The sequence below is a fragment of the Podarcis filfolensis genome, assembly GCF_964270895.1.
Source record: "Podarcis filfolensis genome assembly, chromosome: 1".
NCBI lineage: Eukaryota > Metazoa > Chordata > Lepidosauria > Squamata > Lacertidae > Podarcis > Podarcis filfolensis.
In genome coordinates, this window is record NC_139604.1 from 92,625,354 (window position 1) to 92,642,995 (window position 17,642).

At 43.7% G+C, this 17,642-nt stretch overlaps 1 protein-coding gene across 2 annotated transcripts in view; it reads left to right on the plus strand.

Moving 5' to 3' along the window:
* The first annotated feature begins 3,535 nt into the window (after nt 1–3,535).
* SPTBN5 (spectrin beta, non-erythrocytic 5) overlaps nt 3,536–17,642 on the plus strand; it is a 101,699-nt gene continuing 87,592 nt past the window's right edge. For both annotated transcript variants that reach the window (XM_083606104.1, XM_083606103.1), the window contains exons 1-9: nt 3,536–3,637; nt 5,066–5,182; nt 6,689–6,856; nt 8,281–8,397; nt 9,228–9,385; nt 10,728–10,956; nt 14,397–15,031; nt 15,725–15,863; nt 16,913–17,145. In XM_083606104.1, the coding sequence (XP_083462230.1) occupies nt 5,072–5,182; nt 6,689–6,856; nt 8,281–8,397; nt 9,228–9,385; nt 10,728–10,956; nt 14,397–15,031; nt 15,725–15,863; nt 16,913–17,145 (1,790 nt within the window). In that variant the 5' untranslated portion in view covers nt 3,536–3,637; nt 5,066–5,071. The remainder of the gene's footprint in view (nt 3,638–5,065; nt 5,183–6,688; nt 6,857–8,280; nt 8,398–9,227; nt 9,386–10,727; nt 10,957–14,396; nt 15,032–15,724; nt 15,864–16,912; nt 17,146–17,642) is intronic.

Below are 17,642 nucleotides of genomic sequence, written 5' to 3' on the forward strand. Positions count from 1 at the left end.
CTTGCATGCTTGTGGTTGGTTTATTCATTTGTCTATTCCTGTTGAGGGCTGCCCTCCAGTGGTTAGAAGGTAGTATTGCAGGAGCTGGACTTCCTCTATAAAAGTTCTAGAGCTGATACAAACTCAGCACTGAACTTGGTAATTTGGTATTATTGCATTGTACCTTTTCTGGATTTAAGTTTCAAAAATATTATTGCCAAATTATAGACAGGAAATTGGAAGATTTCAAAATTTTACACCATAAACATAACATTTTCTTTCAAACCTTGAGACCTCCTCCTCTCCCCTCCATGGGTTCCAATTCTATTTTTTCCCCCTGCATCTTTTCCTGTAATCTATTATATAATCGTAAGCATCCAAAATCCATGTTACATTACAAGTGTCATTGTATTCCTGCCAATGATTTCAACTGTTTACAGTGGTCTCTCAGATATGTTAAAAAATTATTCCAGTCTTTTAAGAATACTTGGTCTTCCTGATTTCTGATCTTTCCCATCAGTCTAGCCATTTCTGCATATTCCATCAGCTTGGTCTGCCACTCTTCTCTGGTCGGTACTTCTTCTTTCCATCTCTGGGCAAGAAGCATCCTTGCTGCTGTTGTTGCATACATAAACAGTCTTTTATTTTCTTTTGATAGTTCCGCACCTGCAATGCCTAACAAAAAAATGCCTCTGGTTTTTAAACAAAAGTTATCTTAAACATTTTTTTCCAGCTCATTATATATCATTTCTCAGAAAGCTTTTACCACCCCACATGACCCCCACATATGATACGACATAGCCTCCTTCCTTTTACATTTCCAGCATACATTTGAACTGGTTCTAAACATTTTCACAATTTTGTTGTTGTTGGTTAGTCGTTTAGTCATGTCCGACTCTTCATGACCCCATGGACCAGAGCAGGCCAGGCACTCCTCTGTCTTCCACTGCCTCCTGCAGTTTGGTCAAACTCATGCTGGTAGCTTCGAGAACACTATCCAACCATCTCGCCCTCTGTCGTCCCCTTCTCCTTGTGCCCTCCATCTTTCCCAACATCAGGGTCTTTTCTCTTCTCATGAGGTGGCCAAAGTATTGGAGCCTCAGCTTCAGGATCTGTCCTTCCAGTGAGCACTCAGGGCTGATTTCCTTAAGAATGGAGAGGTTTGATCTTCTTGCAGTCCATGGGACTCTCAATTTTCTTCGCAATTTTGCTAGGTGTCAAATACCAACGGTACATCACTTTCATATGGGTATGGAACTACTTCTGTCCACTTACTCCCAGCTGCATAATCAACATGCAGTGGTACTGCACAACCGTGTTCGGATTGGTAGCAGCCACAAACATCAACCTCGCACTCAAGGTGGCCCTGAAGGGCACCATAAATTCAAAATGCTAGACTCCTCCTCCACCAGCAACTGCCATCTCATGCTCCATTTCCGTTGGCCAGCATTTCATGCTCAGGCTGCTTGCCCTTGAGTGAGAACAGCAGGACAAGAACCCTTTTGCAGTGACTCCCCATCCTTCTGGAGCCCTCAGGAAACCACCCATCTTCACTGTCCCAGCTCAACCAGCCCATGATAGTTACTTCTCATTGAGGAACCAGAGGGTTGCCTAGAATTTAGCATACAGTTTGCAAAGCTATGCCTCAAAAGGAAAGCTCACTTATTCCTAGCATCCAGTGGTGGAGGAAGCCTCTTGGGCACCTAGGGCGGTGTGCCCAGGGGCAGGGCGAACTGCCCATGGGGCAGGGCAGGGCGCGTGGCACTCACAGGGATGGGGCATGCTGTAAGGCCTCAGCCGCCCTACAGCTGGGGGGGAGGCAGCAGGTGGACAGTGTGGAGCCTGTGGGCGCCTGAGACACATGGCTTGGGTGCGCTGCAGGCCCCGCAGTGAGTGCTGCCTGCCATTTTGTCACCCCTCTCAGTGGGGACACCCAGGGCGAGCCGCACCTACTGCACCACCCCCCTTGCTACGCCCTTGCTAGCATCATCACATTTTGCTTGTGGCTGCATGCAAGAAGAAACCAGAAAGGAAAGTGAAATGCTATCTCTTTCCAGTGAGGTCCACTGCCATTCACTTATTGTACAATCTTTGTGGGGGTGGAGAAGTATACTCTCTGGCTTATAGGAGCAGAAAGGAGCTAATGAGACAATCAGTTATGTGAACAAGCTATTTAGAAAATGATTAAATCAGATGTATTATGGAAATTATAACACATGGCTGCCTGATTCACAATGCAAGGTTACCAACTGGTATTTCACAGGAGGCAATAAATGTGTCAAATCTTGAGGCTTTTGCCTGAAGTAAAGGTAAAGGTAAAGGGACCCCTGACCATTAGGTCCAGTTGTGACCAACTCTGGGGTTGCGGCACTCATCTCGCTTTATTGGCCGAGAGAGCCGGCGTTTGTCCGCAGACAGCTTCTGGGTCATGTGGCCAGCATGACTAAGCCGCTTCTGGCGAACCAGAGCAGCGCACGGAAACGCCGTTTACCTTCCCGCCAGAGCGGTACCTATTTATCTACTTGCACTTTGACGTGCTTCCGAACTGCTAGGTTGGCAGGAGCAGGGACCGAGCAACGGGAGCTCACTTCGTCACAGGGATTCGAACCACCAACCTTCTGATCGGCAAGTCCTAGGCTCTGTGGTTTAACCCACAGCGCCACCCGCGTCCCTTTGCCTGAAGTACTGAGTCACAATTATTGCTTTAATTATGGAACTGTAAACAGATTTCCTAACATAGTTCAGGTACAAAAGAGCAGAACATCACTCCACTTATTGGAAACTGGAAGGGCAGCCATTTCTTTGAAGAATGTAAGCCTGTTGCACAAGTGGTGAAAATTAGGGGTCCCCAGGTTTATTCGGGTATCTTGTTTTCTTTTGATCATTACTCTCAGGTCCTGCTGTGTTCCATTACTACTGAAAATCAGCTTCCTTAGCACAAAGTTTGATGAACCTGAAGGAATGCTCAAATTTCTTTGTTCTTTTTATATGATTGATTTTTCTGTGTTTTTATATAGAAAAACAGTTCTTATATTTATCTGTAAGCTGCCTTGAGTCTTTGTCAGGGAAAAAGCAGGGTGGGAGTGAGTGTGTGTGTGTGGTGTGTGGGTGTTATTTTATTCACATCAGCCCAAAGGGTCATATTACATGGAATAAACTTTTGGCAGGCTACCAGCACCCAATGGCCCAAAATTGTAAATTAACTAATTAAATGAAGGCTTTCTAATTCCAACACTTGGCATTTATTTTTATACTTATATTGGAATTACCTTTGTCATTTACAACCTTGTACTATGGGCCAGTTAGCGGCTGGGATCATCTACTCCAACTTGGCGTGGGAGGTACATATTTTCTTTATCATGATTACCTGCCAGCATCAGAGCCCAACTTCCTGTTCTAGTACATTATGTCAGCATCTGAACTGTGGCAGATATATCATAACCATTCTGCTGAGAACCTTTACCCCCAATATTCTAATGACCTTTTCCCTCCCCGGCCAGGTGTAGAGTTTTCATATAGATTATAAATACTTTCTCACTGTCACAGTATTCAAAGGTCACTCTGAATGCTAGAATAAACCAGCAGTTCTGGAGTAAAAGTGTTTATTGTATTGAATGGTGTCTTGCTGGCTTTCAAAGGGACATCTTTACAAGGCTGGGTAAGTTTAGACTTCAAGGAATTCCTTTGCTTTCTATGGATGGGGCAAATGAGGGTATAGGCGTTTGAGTCATCTCAGAATTGCTTGAAGACAAATGTTATCCTTGCGAGAAGGTACGTTCTTACAAGTGACAGACGGGATGTTCTAAAAAGAACTGACAGTCCTATTGTATGGTACTGCATGTGCAAAAAAAAAAAGTAAGTGAAGAAATGACAACTGAACAGAAAGCATCGTTTTTAGCTGATTTTGATTGACAAATGATCCAGCCATTTTGCCGGGACCAGAGGTTAAGCAAGAGAAAGGCAAGGAGGATAATGTATCTTCTTCAGGAAGACAAAAAGGGCTGAGGACTTCCCGAAATGTGTGGGAGCTGGTGAATTGTGGGCAAAAATCCCTCCTTCCAGCAGTTGCCTTGAAGGGTGAAAGGACTGCTTCAGAAAATTAGATTTCTGTAGCTTTTTGAAAATAGTTAATTCTCCCATTGTGCAGGAGGACCCTTGAACTTGTTGTGGAGTCCTGTGTATGAACTGAAAAGTAGGGTCCCAGCATTTTGTTTTCCCAGAAGTACATGTCGCTGGGATATATTTCGCCAGCAAATAGTGACCGTCATCATTTAAACAATATTTGAGCACACTTCACAAACAGTGAATCAGGTCTGAGGAGGATTTGGTTGTGGGTCATCTACCACATCCCCTAAGACGAGATCTGACCACAAAGATCTTTCAAGCACCACTATTCAGTCACTGCACCATAAAAGTTGGTTGTGGGGAGCCCAAGTACATTTTTGGGTGAACCAATTGTGTCCTGTGTGTTGCATTTGTTAAGTAAGAAATGATGGCATCACACACGAACGCTAATTTTTCTGACGTTTTGATGAAGCTAATCATCAAAGAAATTATTTTTTATATAGCAAATAGCTGGAGCGGTACCTATTTATCTACTTGCACTTTGACATGCTTTCAAACTGCTAGGTTGGCAGGAGCAGGGACCGAGCAACGGGAGCTCACCCCGTTGCGGGGATTCGAACTGCCCACCTTCTGATCAGTAAGTCCTAGGCTCTGGTATAACCCACAGCGCCATCCGCGTCCCTTTAATCTGATACCTTTCCAAAATGTACTCAGCTTAATAGAGATCTTCCTTGGTTGTTCTCAACTTATTAGTTGATGGGTAGCAGCACCCACTTCCTTTTGGCAAGAAATGCATTGCAGGACGTGTGAAATTGGCTCTGACGAGAGAGGAAGTGAAACGGAAGAACGTGGGCTCTCAGATTTGGCTGGTAGTTTTCTGTTGAAGGCATAATCTGGTGCACATTCCTTGGCTTCAAGGAGGACAAGAAAGCTAAAGAATGCATGAGAATTGGCAGCAAGCTGGGGTGGGTGATGCATGGTTATTTTTGGAGGAGTCGTGCTGGAATGTTTCTGTTTTTAGGGCACCATGGAGGAAGAATATGTACAAGGACAGTTCAAAAAGCTGCAGGAGCAGCGTATGACCATGCAGAAGAAAACGTTCACCAACTGGATCAACAATGTGTTCTACAAACATGGTGTAGGTACTTTCCTCAAGCTCCTTCAGATGTGATCAGCTTAAAGACTTCCTTGGTGGAGTGACAAACAACTCATGGAAAGCCCCTGACAAACTTTATCCATACAGTATCATTAACTGCGAGCTGCAACAGTGTAAGCAATGGATTTTGAACTTCCATTGGCATGTAAAGTTACCTCATTCAAGATGGCTGCAGAACAAACACCAGCCTGGGCAAAGCATTAGTGCAGCACCTGAAACCATTGTGCCTTAGTACAATTTGCTATTACTTAAACATTTTAGTAACTTGACAACTGCAATTTGCTGTCACAGATAGAGGTACAGATAGAATTTCCACAGCTTCTCAAACTCTGTAGGTTTTCAGTCAAGGCCTTTTACCCATTCAAGCTGTGAGTCATCAGGTTGTACTTGTCAAGATGTATGTGTCATCCTTAATACTTTAGTTTACACCAATTACAAGCTAATATAATATTTATGACTAGGCAGTTAATGTTTTAACATCAACCCAGAAGGTATTTCAGCTGTCAGAGCTGGACCAATACATTTTAATCATTCATTCATTTGCAGTAATTCCATTTATGAATTGCTCCGTCAGAAACATCTCAGTGATTAACAGTGACTGCACCAATAATGAAAGCAGTAAAAGCAATTCCATGTATTAAAAAAAACACAATTCAAATCCAGTACAGATAAAGACTGCAGTGACAATAAAATCTCCACTTAAAAGGCTTCAACGTGCACCAAAAAGATGCTAGAGGTGGCACCTGTCTGATATGCGAGAGAGAGATTCACAGTTGGTGCCTCCACACTAAAGGCCTGATTCCTAGTCGTAGGGAACAGACCTCTGGATGAGATTGTATCTGCAGGAGGCCCTCTCCAGTAAAAGCACAGTGATTGGTTGGGAATTATAAGGGGCGAGATCAGATATCCAGGTACCAAGCCTGGTACCAAGGTTTTGCATACATGTGCTAGCTGCTTGAACTTAGCCTGGTAGCGAATCAAAAACCAGAGCTACTGCTTTTTGTTGCAGCTTCTGGAACAAAGATTGACCTTTTAAAGTTGCAGTCAGAAGCTCCAAACTGTTGCTAAAAATGTGTTTTAAATGAAGATTCTGGCAGCGTATCAGCCAATGGATTGAAGGCTGCAAATATTCCAATCACCCTTTTAGCTGACTAGAATAGGGGATATTTGTCAAGAATCCATGGACACTGTAGGTAAAGGAGTATGGAGAAGTTGTTCAGACCTACCTATAGTTTCTTTCCATGTGCAGTCCTGTTCAGAATATTAAATGATGTGAATTCAATTGGCTTAGAAGCAAATAATTTCTCTCTTCTCTTCTCTTCTCTTCTCTTCTCTTCTCTTCTCTTCTCTTCTCTTCTCTTCTCTTCTCTTCATGCCAGTCAAACAGCAATCACAGCACTTGCTTGCCATTATCTATCCTTGTGTGACATCTGTCCATGTCATTAGCTGTGAAATTTTGGCTGAATTCTTTGATGCTTCATTTTGCAGGTGGACATTAGGATTCATGATCTCTATACTGAACTGAAAGATGGCATTTATCTCCTGCAGCTGTTAGAGCTGCTGTCTGCTGAGCAACTGCCCAGACCAAACAAGGGCAAAATGAGGGTTCATTTTCTGGAGAACAACAGCAAAGCTATCCAATTCCTCAAAACCAAGGTGAGTGAGAATGTAAAGGTACAATGCAGACTTGTCAAGTTGCAGGACAGTGTGAGGTTGCATATTTATAAATTTATGTTTAATCTATATTCCGTCAGGTGTCATTGGTACACAAATTTAAAGAAATTCTCTATAAGAGTAATGTTATTTAACAGTATTGGAACAGTTTTAAACCATTGTTTCAGTCCCATAAAAAGGTTAAAGTCTTCCCCCTATTTCATTTTTAATGTTGGAGATAGTTGATATATTTTGATAATTGTGTGTGTTCTGTGTGAATCAGGTGCTTTTCCTCAGCCACTCTTGGCAGCTTATAGCATATCTAAAAACATAAAACACCAAGCATTAAAAACCTCCTGATACAGGGCTGCCTTCAGATGTCTTCTAAAAGATGTATAATTCTTTATTTATCTCCTTGACATCTGGTGGGAGGGCATTCCACAGGGAGGAAGCCACTGCCGAGAAGGCCCTCTGCCGAGTTCCCTGTAACTTTGCTTCTCGCAGTGAGGAAATCACCAGAAGGCCCTCGGTGCTGGACCTCAGTATCCAGGCTGAATGATGGGGGTGGAGACGCTCCTTCAGGTATACTGGACTGAGGCCGTTTAGGGCTTTAAAGGTCAGCACCAACACTTTGAATTGTGCTCGGAAACATACTGGGAGCCAGTGAATTTCCTTTAGGACCGGTGTTATATGGTCCCGGCAGCCACTCCCAGTCACCAGTCTAGCTGCCGCATCCTGGATTAATTGCAGTTTCCGAGTCAACTTCAAAGGTAGCCCCACGTACAGCGCATTGCAGTAGTCCAAGCGGGAGATAACTAGAGCATGCACCACTCTGGCAAGACAGTCTGCAGGAAGGAAGGGTCTCAGCCTGCATACCAGATGGAGCTGGTAGACAGCTGCCCCAGACACAGAATTGACCTGTGCCTCCATGGGCAGCTGTGAGTCCAAAATGACTCCCAGGGTGCTCACCTGGTCCTTCAGGGGCACAGTTACCCCATTCAGGACCAGGGAGTCCTCCACACCTGCCTGTCTCCTGTCCCCCCAAAACAGTACTTCTGTCTTATCAGGATTCAACCTCAATTTGTTAGCCACCATCCATCCTTCAACCGCAGATTGGCAAAGTTGACTGGAACTGATGGGAGTTGCAGTTGAACAACATCTGAAGGGCCATGGGCTGACCACTTCTGCTTTGTCCACCCATCCCTCCATCCGTTCATTCTTCAAAAAATTTCCCCATGAGTTTCCAGGGCAGGTTACAACAATGTAAAAATACAACATTGAAACTAGTTAAAACAAGTTTAAAGCCTCAAGTTGTAGAAAGTTGTGTTTTTACATTGTTGTAACTTGCCCTGGAACCTCATGGGGTTTATAGAAACAAACTGACAATGGTAATAATTGCTGAAAAGCTACATTTGTGCATTTAACAGGTACAGGTGAAAGTAATTGGACCTGAGAACATTGTAGATGGGGACCGAACTCTCATTCTCGGTTTAATGTGGATAATTATCCTTAGATTTCAAATTGCATCCATCAGACTTGATAAGGTAAAACTGTTCTTTAAAAGCCTTTGTCCTCTTTGCTTTGTGAGAATTATCAGCTTTTCTGTTGTTCCAAAATGTCCTCGATCCCTAGCAAACTGAAATTTGACTCTTAAAAAAGGTAAAGGGACCTCTGACCATTAGGTCCAGTCGTGACTGACTCTGGGGTTGTGGCGCTCATCTTGCTTTATTGGCCGAGGGAGCTAGCATACAGCTTCTGGGTCATGTGGCCAGCATGACTAAGCTGCTTCTGGCGAACCAGAGCAGCACACGGAAACACCGTTTACCGCCAGAGCGGTACCTATTTATCTACTTGCACTTTGACGTGCTTTTGAACTGTTGACCGAGCAACGGGAGCTCACCCCGTCATGGGGATTCGAACCGCCAACCTTCTGATCAGCAAGTCCTAGGCTCTGTGGTTTAACCCACAGCGCCACCCACATCCCTTCCTAAAATTTGACTCTTAGGTTTCTACAATAATTAGATTGAAAGCATAGTAAAGGATTCAAGTGTTTGCATGTGAATAGGGGAAGTGGCAGAGAGCCTCTTTACTTGAGGGTAATTTAACTTTAACTAGCACAGTAACTCCCACCACCACCACCACCAACTGTAACATGCATCTAATAATAAGTGGTTAATAAACTGTAGATAGAAAATGCCTCACTAAATTTATAATTATAAATCCTTACATTTCAGTTTGTGTAAAAAAAAAAAAAAGGTTTCATCCTAGAGCAAACCTGTGAGAAGTTTTCAAATCTGGATATGTTGTTGCATGGCAGATTTTCAGTTATATATGGAATTGTCCTTTGAGGTTTTTCTCCTTGGTGTGTTTCTAGGAAGAGTTTGGAGCTAAAGCCAATGTCCTTTCTGCCAATGATGCCCTGCTGGTCTGGTGCCAGTATAAGACTGCCAGCTACCCCAATGTCAATGTGAAAGACTTCTCCAAAAGCTGGAGTGACGGGTTAGCCTTCAATGCACTCATTCATGCTCACAGGTAAAGGAGAACTAGGAGATCTTTAATGGAGACTTTAATGGAGAAGGTGGTCAAATATGACAAGTTGAATAATTTTTTGCGGACAATGAGCTTAGAAAAGTTACTATAGATAAAAAGGTGCTTTTCAAAAAATGTAAATTGGATTCCACAAGGATTGGGATGGGTTGGGATAAAAAATTGGGAATTTCCACAACCTTTGGTGCAGGACTTCTGAGCTCCCAAGAATGGGTTTCTATCTCACCTAGCCCTTAACATCAGAAGCCAAGTTCATGCCCTGATGCCAAAACCCACCTTCCTAGTTGCAATAAGCTGTTAGGGGCTTGAACTGGGCAATAGGGATTGTTTCTAAAATTCAGATTTCAGTTTCTCTTCCACCTCCCATGGTGTCCTTTGTTCTTCCTCTCTCTTGCCACCACTTCCCGGGCAGCAAGAAGGGAACAGATGGAACCCTTCTGCTTTCTTTTTCCTCAAAACAAAAGAGAAAGAAAAGGGGCCCATTTATTCCTTTGTTAATGCCTGATCAGATTTCCTGATCAGCCTTAGTGGTCCAGAGCAATGAAGGTGGTGAAGGAGATTGTCTGGAGCTCTGCTCCACAACAGCACCCCGTGTTAAAGAATAAAGTCCTTTTTTACAGGAAGGATGTTGTGATGACTGTCATTGAAATTGTGCCATTGTATGCTCACCTCCTCACCTACTGGGAGGAGCTGGTCCCTAGACCTGCTTGCCTTAGTCTCACCCCAGCAGCACCCCCAACAATGTGGTCTGACCCAAGACACACCAGGAGTTTCCTAGCTAACTGAAGATTGAACTCAAGTCTTCTAAATCTGGTTATGGCTGCTCTATGCTTCTCCCAACCTCACTTGCCTCTTTTAACTATGCGTACTAGAAATTCCATCAGCTGAACCAGAGGGAGAGATTGGAAATGGCCAACCAACACCATTCTTTGGGCTCTGCCGAGAGACCAGCTTCAATGGAGTCTTCCTCTTTCTGAACCACTTCCATTTCAGATGGCCATCTGAGAACAGATGCCTAAATCTGCTCGTTTTCCCTTTTCAACCCATTCCGTTTTCCTTATGTGCCATGTCTTTCAGATTGCAAACCCATGGACCAGGGCTGCCTTGTTTTCATTTGATCTGATGTAAGCCTTTTTGACTGGAAAGTGAAGCAAAAGAATTGCTTGAATAAATAAAGGGTAGTGAATGGAAGATTGAAATACACTTTAGGTAGTATTTCTCAGGCAAGCTCGACTTTACATGCAGGTCTTGGTGTGCACCTCATTTCATTTTTGAAACATAACCTTCCTTGTATGTTTCCCCATCACCCCTTCTTTCATCTCCACAGGCCTGATCTCATCCAGTACAGCTCGCTGAGACATGACCAGCCCATCAGTAACCTAAATAATGCCTTCACTGTGGCAGAGAAGCAGCTGGGAATCACAAAGCTTCTGGATGCTGAGGATGTGGCCGTGCCATTTCCAGATGAGAGATCCATCATGACTTACGTGTCATTCTACTACCATTACTTTTCCAGGCTGAAGCAGGACCAGACTGTCCAGAAAAGGCTCACCAAAGTCAGTGTACTGCGGTCACATAAATTAGCATACCCTGTCTCTCAAGTAAATTCTCTCCACAGGCTAAATCAGATGGTGGATCAGTTCTAACGTATGTAATCTGTGGATAATGCCAAGGGCTTTTCACAGGAAGAATAAAAGTCAATATACTCCTCTACATTCAGCTTAAGGAAAAGCCCTCCATGGTCAAAAGGCAGATGCTTATGCAGTAGGAAAACTCATTGCAGTTTCTTTCCTTTGCGTAGGGCAAATGTCAGCAGGTTTTTGCCATTTTTGGCTCACCTTCATATAAAAAACATTCAAGGGTACCACGGACAAGCAGGCAAGCCCAATGGGATACGTTCTGGCTGAAGAACTAGGTAGAGCTTTGCAAGTGCCAAAGGAGCCAGCCAGAAGCTTTATTAAAGAGGAACCCCAAAATCTGGGATCTCCTTCAAACTGATACCAAAGTTTTGTAATTGTTTTGTACCATTCTGTGGAGCCAAAGCTAGCTTGGGTATTGCACAGACCCCTCTTTGGAAGACTTTCACAGATACAGTGACTATGTAAAGGGACAGAAACACACACACACCTTAGTACACATGCTCTTCTACATATCCCCATATATTCCTACATTGCAGGTGGTTGGACCTTTGCGTCGCTTCCAACTCTACAATTCTATGCTTCCATGATATCCCCATTGCAAGTTTTAGAAGAACCTAAGACTAGCTCTGCTGGATTGGACCACATGCCCATGCAGTCTGGCCTCCTGTTCTCACAGTGGCCAACCAGGTGCCTATTGGAAGACTTCTAGCAATAGCTGGGTGCAACTGCAATTCAGAAGCATACTGCCTCTGACAGTGGCCGTGTCCTTTGTGTGCTTCTCGCTTTAATGGTTTTCCATCCCACTCCAATTCTCTCTCGGGGTTCTTTCATGCAGAGCCCTTCTCCTTCTCCTCCCTCCCTTCCTAAATAAACACAGGGAGACATGATAATCTCTTACTGACCTCAGTCACCCTCAATAAGGCAGCTCTGAGTTCCCTAATAGGATTGTGGCAGGGAAGCCTCCCTTGTGTCAAAGCAGCTTCAGTATGCGCTAAGACTAGTGGGTGACCAGGGAGTGCAGAGGGAATCCATGCGGTGAGGTAAATCTCCCTTCCCCCACCCCTCTCCAGTGACCATGCATTTGTTAGGATCCTTCAGCGAGAACTGGGTGCGATGGCAGAACATACAGAACGGAGCCCTAATGCCCCAGGCAGCTTTTCCTGCACTCAAGGTTGGTGCTGCTGTTTTGCTCCTTCTCCTGCCCGTAGCTGGGCTTGCTTTGTTATTTGTGTGCTCTGAAATGGATGCAAGCAGATTAGCACTTCCAGCTCATCAGTTTTTTGTTCGGTTTCAACACCTTCCTCATTAACGCAAGGAAACAACTGGGGGTCGGCCGAGACCTCCTCGAGAGTGACATGGAGCGTTGTCCTGCGTTGTCTGTTGTAGTTTGCTGTAGTTTGGGGCATTTCGCTTTGAGCTCTTTCGAAGCTAGGATTAAGAAGTGGAAACCAAAAATAGCAAATGAAAGGGGAGGGCAATGTGAGATAGACGGTTACTTTTTGCACTCTGGCGATGCTTCCATAGGGTTTGTTTCCGGTGCTGAATGAACATGACTGTCTATCAGTCCACACAGGGAAGGTGCAGGTATTTTGTGCTTAATGCTGATAGTTCAAATTGATTAACAGAATCAAGACTTTCTCTGGTAATGCCAAACCCTGTGCTGGATGGTACCATGTTACAGAGTCCCCTCTCATCATATTCTGATGGGTGCTTCTGATATTAGTTACGGGAAGCAACTACTTGCAGGCCACTATCAGAGAGTTTTGGCAACAAATGCTCCACTGTAAAACTGGATCCACTCACATCAAAGAAGTGTTGCAATTAAACGCGTTACAAACTTCGTATGAGAAATCAGGTTAGCAAAGACGGAACTCCACAGCGCCATCTGGTGTGACAGTGTTAGAATGCACAAACAACGCATATAAAGTGTTTTTTTCTTTGCCAGTGTAGCTGGGTCCCGTGTTTAAATTGAAATGAATGAATCCAAGAGTCTTCAGTAAGGTTGTGGATTCCTAACCTACAGTCAAAAACAGAAAATTGTAGACTGGTGGAGGGGGTGTATTTCCAGATCTTTGTTTAAATAGTAGCAGTAGCAGTAACAACAAGGTTCAGCAGCTGAATTGCAGAGGGTGGTTATCAGAGTTTGGTTATTTATGGTAAAACATGTGGTGATAACTTTGAACCCTGCACCTTAAAATACCAGCAGCACTATTTAGTGAAGTACTTGCCTCTTTCTCTGGTATTAAAATATGTTGTGAGTCCCATGGAAGTATTGTGGAGGGGGTGAGTGGATCCAGAAAAGACATGGAAGGTGCTTGGAGAGTGGGTGCTGGACGATCCTAAGTAGAGTCCCAGTTGGCAGCAGGTCTTCAATTCTAGGCTTCAAGAGGGGCCTGATCCTAGCAGCAGTTTGGGGAAACGATCCCCCAGCAGTTTGAGGAAAGGAGATCTGAAGGGCTGTGGTAGTGATGAAAGAGTAGGCCAGTGTGGTGTAGTGGTTAAGAGCGGTAGACTCGTAATCTGGTGAACCGGGTTCGCGTCTCCGCTCCTCCCCATGCAGCTGCTGGCTGACCTTGGGCCAGTCACACTTCTTTGAAGTCTCTCAGCCCCACTCACCTCACAGAGTGTTTGTTGTGGGGGAGGAAGGGAAAGGAGAATGTTAGCCGCTTTGAGACTCCTTCAGGTAGTGATAAAGCGGGGTATCAAATCCAAACTGCTCTTCTTCTAGGCATCCCCTAGTTGTGCCATGGCCTTGAAGCAAAGTAGGAGGCTTCTAGGACTGCTTTTGTTTTCCAGATGTATTTATTTCAAATATTTATATACTTCTATACTTTTGTTCTTTAGAAAATATTGTCAGGTTATTGGAAAAAAATGAAATAACACAGTATATAAAACAACAGACAAAACATTGAACTCCACAAAATAGGATTCCACTCACTCAACACCCACACAAATTCCACACCCACTAATGCGCTGCTACCTCAGTCTACATGACACCTACACTTGCACACAGACTTACAGGCAAACACACACACACACACACACACACACACACACACACACACCCTCACTCTTAACCCTCACTGGTCTCAATAATCTTCTGGGTATATACAGAAAAAGACTGTACTACCACACTTGGCAGCCTTTAACACCAGATCTAACCTCTACCCACCCCCATAAACACATCATACCACCCACACAAACACAAATTCAGATTTAGATGTGGTTATTATCTGTGGCTAAGGAACAAATCTCTCATCCTAGTCTCACCCAAAGCCTGGATTGACTGAAGTCAATCATAAAACTATGCTAGGTTATATGATTAAGTATTTTATTTTGTCCCCACCCCCCTGCAGATTGTGTTCTTCCTGAAGGAGACGGATGACTTGAAGTTCCAGTATGAGCAAATGGTCTCAGAGCTCTTGAAATGGATAAAGCTCAAAGTGGTGGAACTGGACGATCGCTTCTTTCCCAACTCCCTCAAGGAGATGCGTCTTCTCATGGGCAACTTTAAGACCTTCCGCGTTGTGGAGAAGCCTCCCAAGTACCGGGAGAAGGGAATCATTGAAGCCAATTTCTTCCACATCAGAACCAAACAGCGAGCCCACAACCAACGTGCCTACCTGCCTCCTGAAGGAAAGACACTGAGAGATTTGGAGAAGGAATGGGTTGTTTTGGAGAAGGCAGAACACAACCGAGGAAAAGCAATCCAGGAGGAGCTCTTGAGGCTGGAGAGAGTTGAGCAACTGGTCCAGAGATTTCTGAAGAAAGCAGCTGTTCGTGAGGCCTACTTGGAGGACATGAGAGGGATAATAAAGAAGCAAAACGACTGGCAGCCCGAGAGTGTGGAGGAACATCAGGCAGCCACAAGGAAGCTTGAAGCCATTGAGGCGGATATGCTTTCCCGAGACCTACGCTTCAAAGCACTGTCTAAGATGGCTTCAGAAATCAAGCAGGAGAACTACCATGGCAAGATCCAGATTGAAAAGAAGTGAGCTGAAAAGTGGCGGTGTGTGGTTTTGGGAGGTGGGAGAAGCAGGAATAGCTTTAAGGAGAATTAGAAGGACACATAGAAAATAGTTGTGCTGGTAGCATGAATAATGTAGCTCCCCTTTTCAGAAAGGCATCAATGATAGAGATAACAGTGGCAATGGATTTCACCATCATGCTTCACATTCGTGCTTTTGAATAGACAGTGGACTGATTTTTTTTAAAAAAGAGAAACATTCTGTTGTTTTTTTCAAATAAGAAGATTTTTCAAATAAAATCTTGGGAGAAAACCCTTCTCCATGTTTCAGCACTGGGTGAGGCATGTTATGGGTGACACAAGGGCCTTCTGTGTAGTGTCTTCCCATTGGCAGAATACAATCCTCTTAGAATTGTGGTTAGAGACAGTGCTTTTTTCTGGGTTTAGTCAAGGGTACACAGCACCGGCTCCTTTTTTTCTAGAGGAAAAGCACTGGTTAGATGCAACACTTCTATCATTTCAGTGCCAAGCTAAGAAAGACCTTTCGGTTTCCCCAGACATTTTCAGTGGTTTCGTTAAATAAACTAGCCACATGGGAATCATGAGGGACCTTGACAAGGGCCTACAGTTACATTGTTTTCCCTGCATTTCCTTGAAATACGTCGTTCTGCTCAGAATCTTTTGATATACCATGTTGTTGTTTTCCCTCCCATCCAGGCAAAATGACATTGCGCATCAATGGCAAGACCTTATGACCCAGCTCCAGAGACAAAAACACTCCTTGCAGGCGATGCAGGAAGGCCTGGTCCTTTTGAGGGACATCGATACCATTACAGAAGAACTAAAAGGGCTGAAGGTATCTCGTGTTATACATTTTGCATGTTAACAAGCACATTGTTTTAGTGACAACTAAAGACTGCAATTGATGTCATGTTGTGAAAGAACATCGTGTTTTCAGGTCTGAAAATAGGCACATAGTCATTGACATCCCAGGCTTGCTTATTTATTTATTTATTCAAATAATAATAATAATAATAATAATAATAATAATAATAATAATGGGAATAAATAAATAAATAAATAATAAGTCATAGGCATACGATTGTCAATACAAACTTGATTTTCCAGGGACAACTAAATGAAAAATATTCCACTTGCCAGAATAATAGAATATGGACTTGAGAATAAGAACTATAGATTATCGGCATGCACAAAAATCTGTTCATTTTCCTTTACATTAGGTTTAAAGGCCTGTTTCTTGCAGTGAAAGCCAGTTACATATAGATTATAAAACTGAATTCGTACAGAGGCAGTGCATACAGGCTTAATTTGAGTTTAAGTAGCATGGGTTTCAAAGCCAGGAGTACCTATGACCATATAACTGCCTTCCTTTATCGTAACCTATTTGGTCCCACACTTCTGGGATTAGGAGAATTCAGGTCAAAGGGCATGACTTCTAGGCAGTCTAGCAACCAAGCACAATACATGTCGGAAACTAAGCACTGTGTTTATTATCGCTATACCCGTTTGTAATATGTACTGTATGTGGATGGAATTTGCATCTTTCCTTAGAGATTAGTGAGCCTTGGATACCATCTGATGATTGCTGGCTGGCATTGGGTGGTAATTTACCATTGCATGAATGTAACAACTTGATAAACTGGGCATCAGTAATATTCTGCCAATAGTGTAGACTCCTGCACTTTAGTGCAAGTCACCATTCCCTTATTCTTTTGATTGTAAAAACTCCTCTCAGAAGTTGAAAGGATTATTAGTTTTATAAGTGGCTACATGCGCATTATGGTAAATTTACCATCTGACAAATAGTCATCTGTAACTTAGCCATTTTCTTCATGCAAGTTCTTGAGGACGATAAACATCATTTCTATTTCATTTAATTTCCAGAGTCTAGTGAGTTCCCAGGATTGTGGTAAACAGCTCCTGGAAGCAGTAGATTTACTGCAGAAGCATAAACTGGTTGCCTCTCAGATCTCTTCCCTTGGGGAGAGGGTCAGGCATATCACTGAAAGAACAGAAGCGATTGTCAAAGGTAAATCATTCAAGTCAGATGTGCTTCAAGCTAAACATCGGATGCTCCAGCAGCTGCATCAAAACCTTGTGGATCTCTGCAAAACACGGTAAATTTCTTCTTTTTGTGACTCAGTTCTTCCTGAGGAGGCTGACCAATTCTTTTATTTAAGAAATTCAGGAGTAGAATATCCTAATTGTGGGATGTCCGGGGTATTTGTATGAACCCCCACAATGAACATATATCAACAACAACAAAAACAATTTATTTATACCCCACCCATCTGGCTGGGTTTCCCCAGTCACTCTGGGCGGCTTCCAACCGAATATGAAAAACAATACAGTGTCAGACATTAAAAACTTCCCTAAACAGGACCGCCTTCAATTGTCTTTTAAAAGTAAAATAGTTGTTTATTGCCTTGACATCTGCTGGGAGGGCGTTCCACAGGGCAGGTGCCACTTCCGAGAAGGCCCTCTGCCTGGTTCCCTGTAACCTCACTTCTCACAGCGAGGGAACCGCCAGAAGGCCCTCGGTGCTGGACCTCAGTGGATGATGGGGGTGGAGACGCTCCTTCAGGTATACTGTGAAGCGGACAGCTGGTCATGC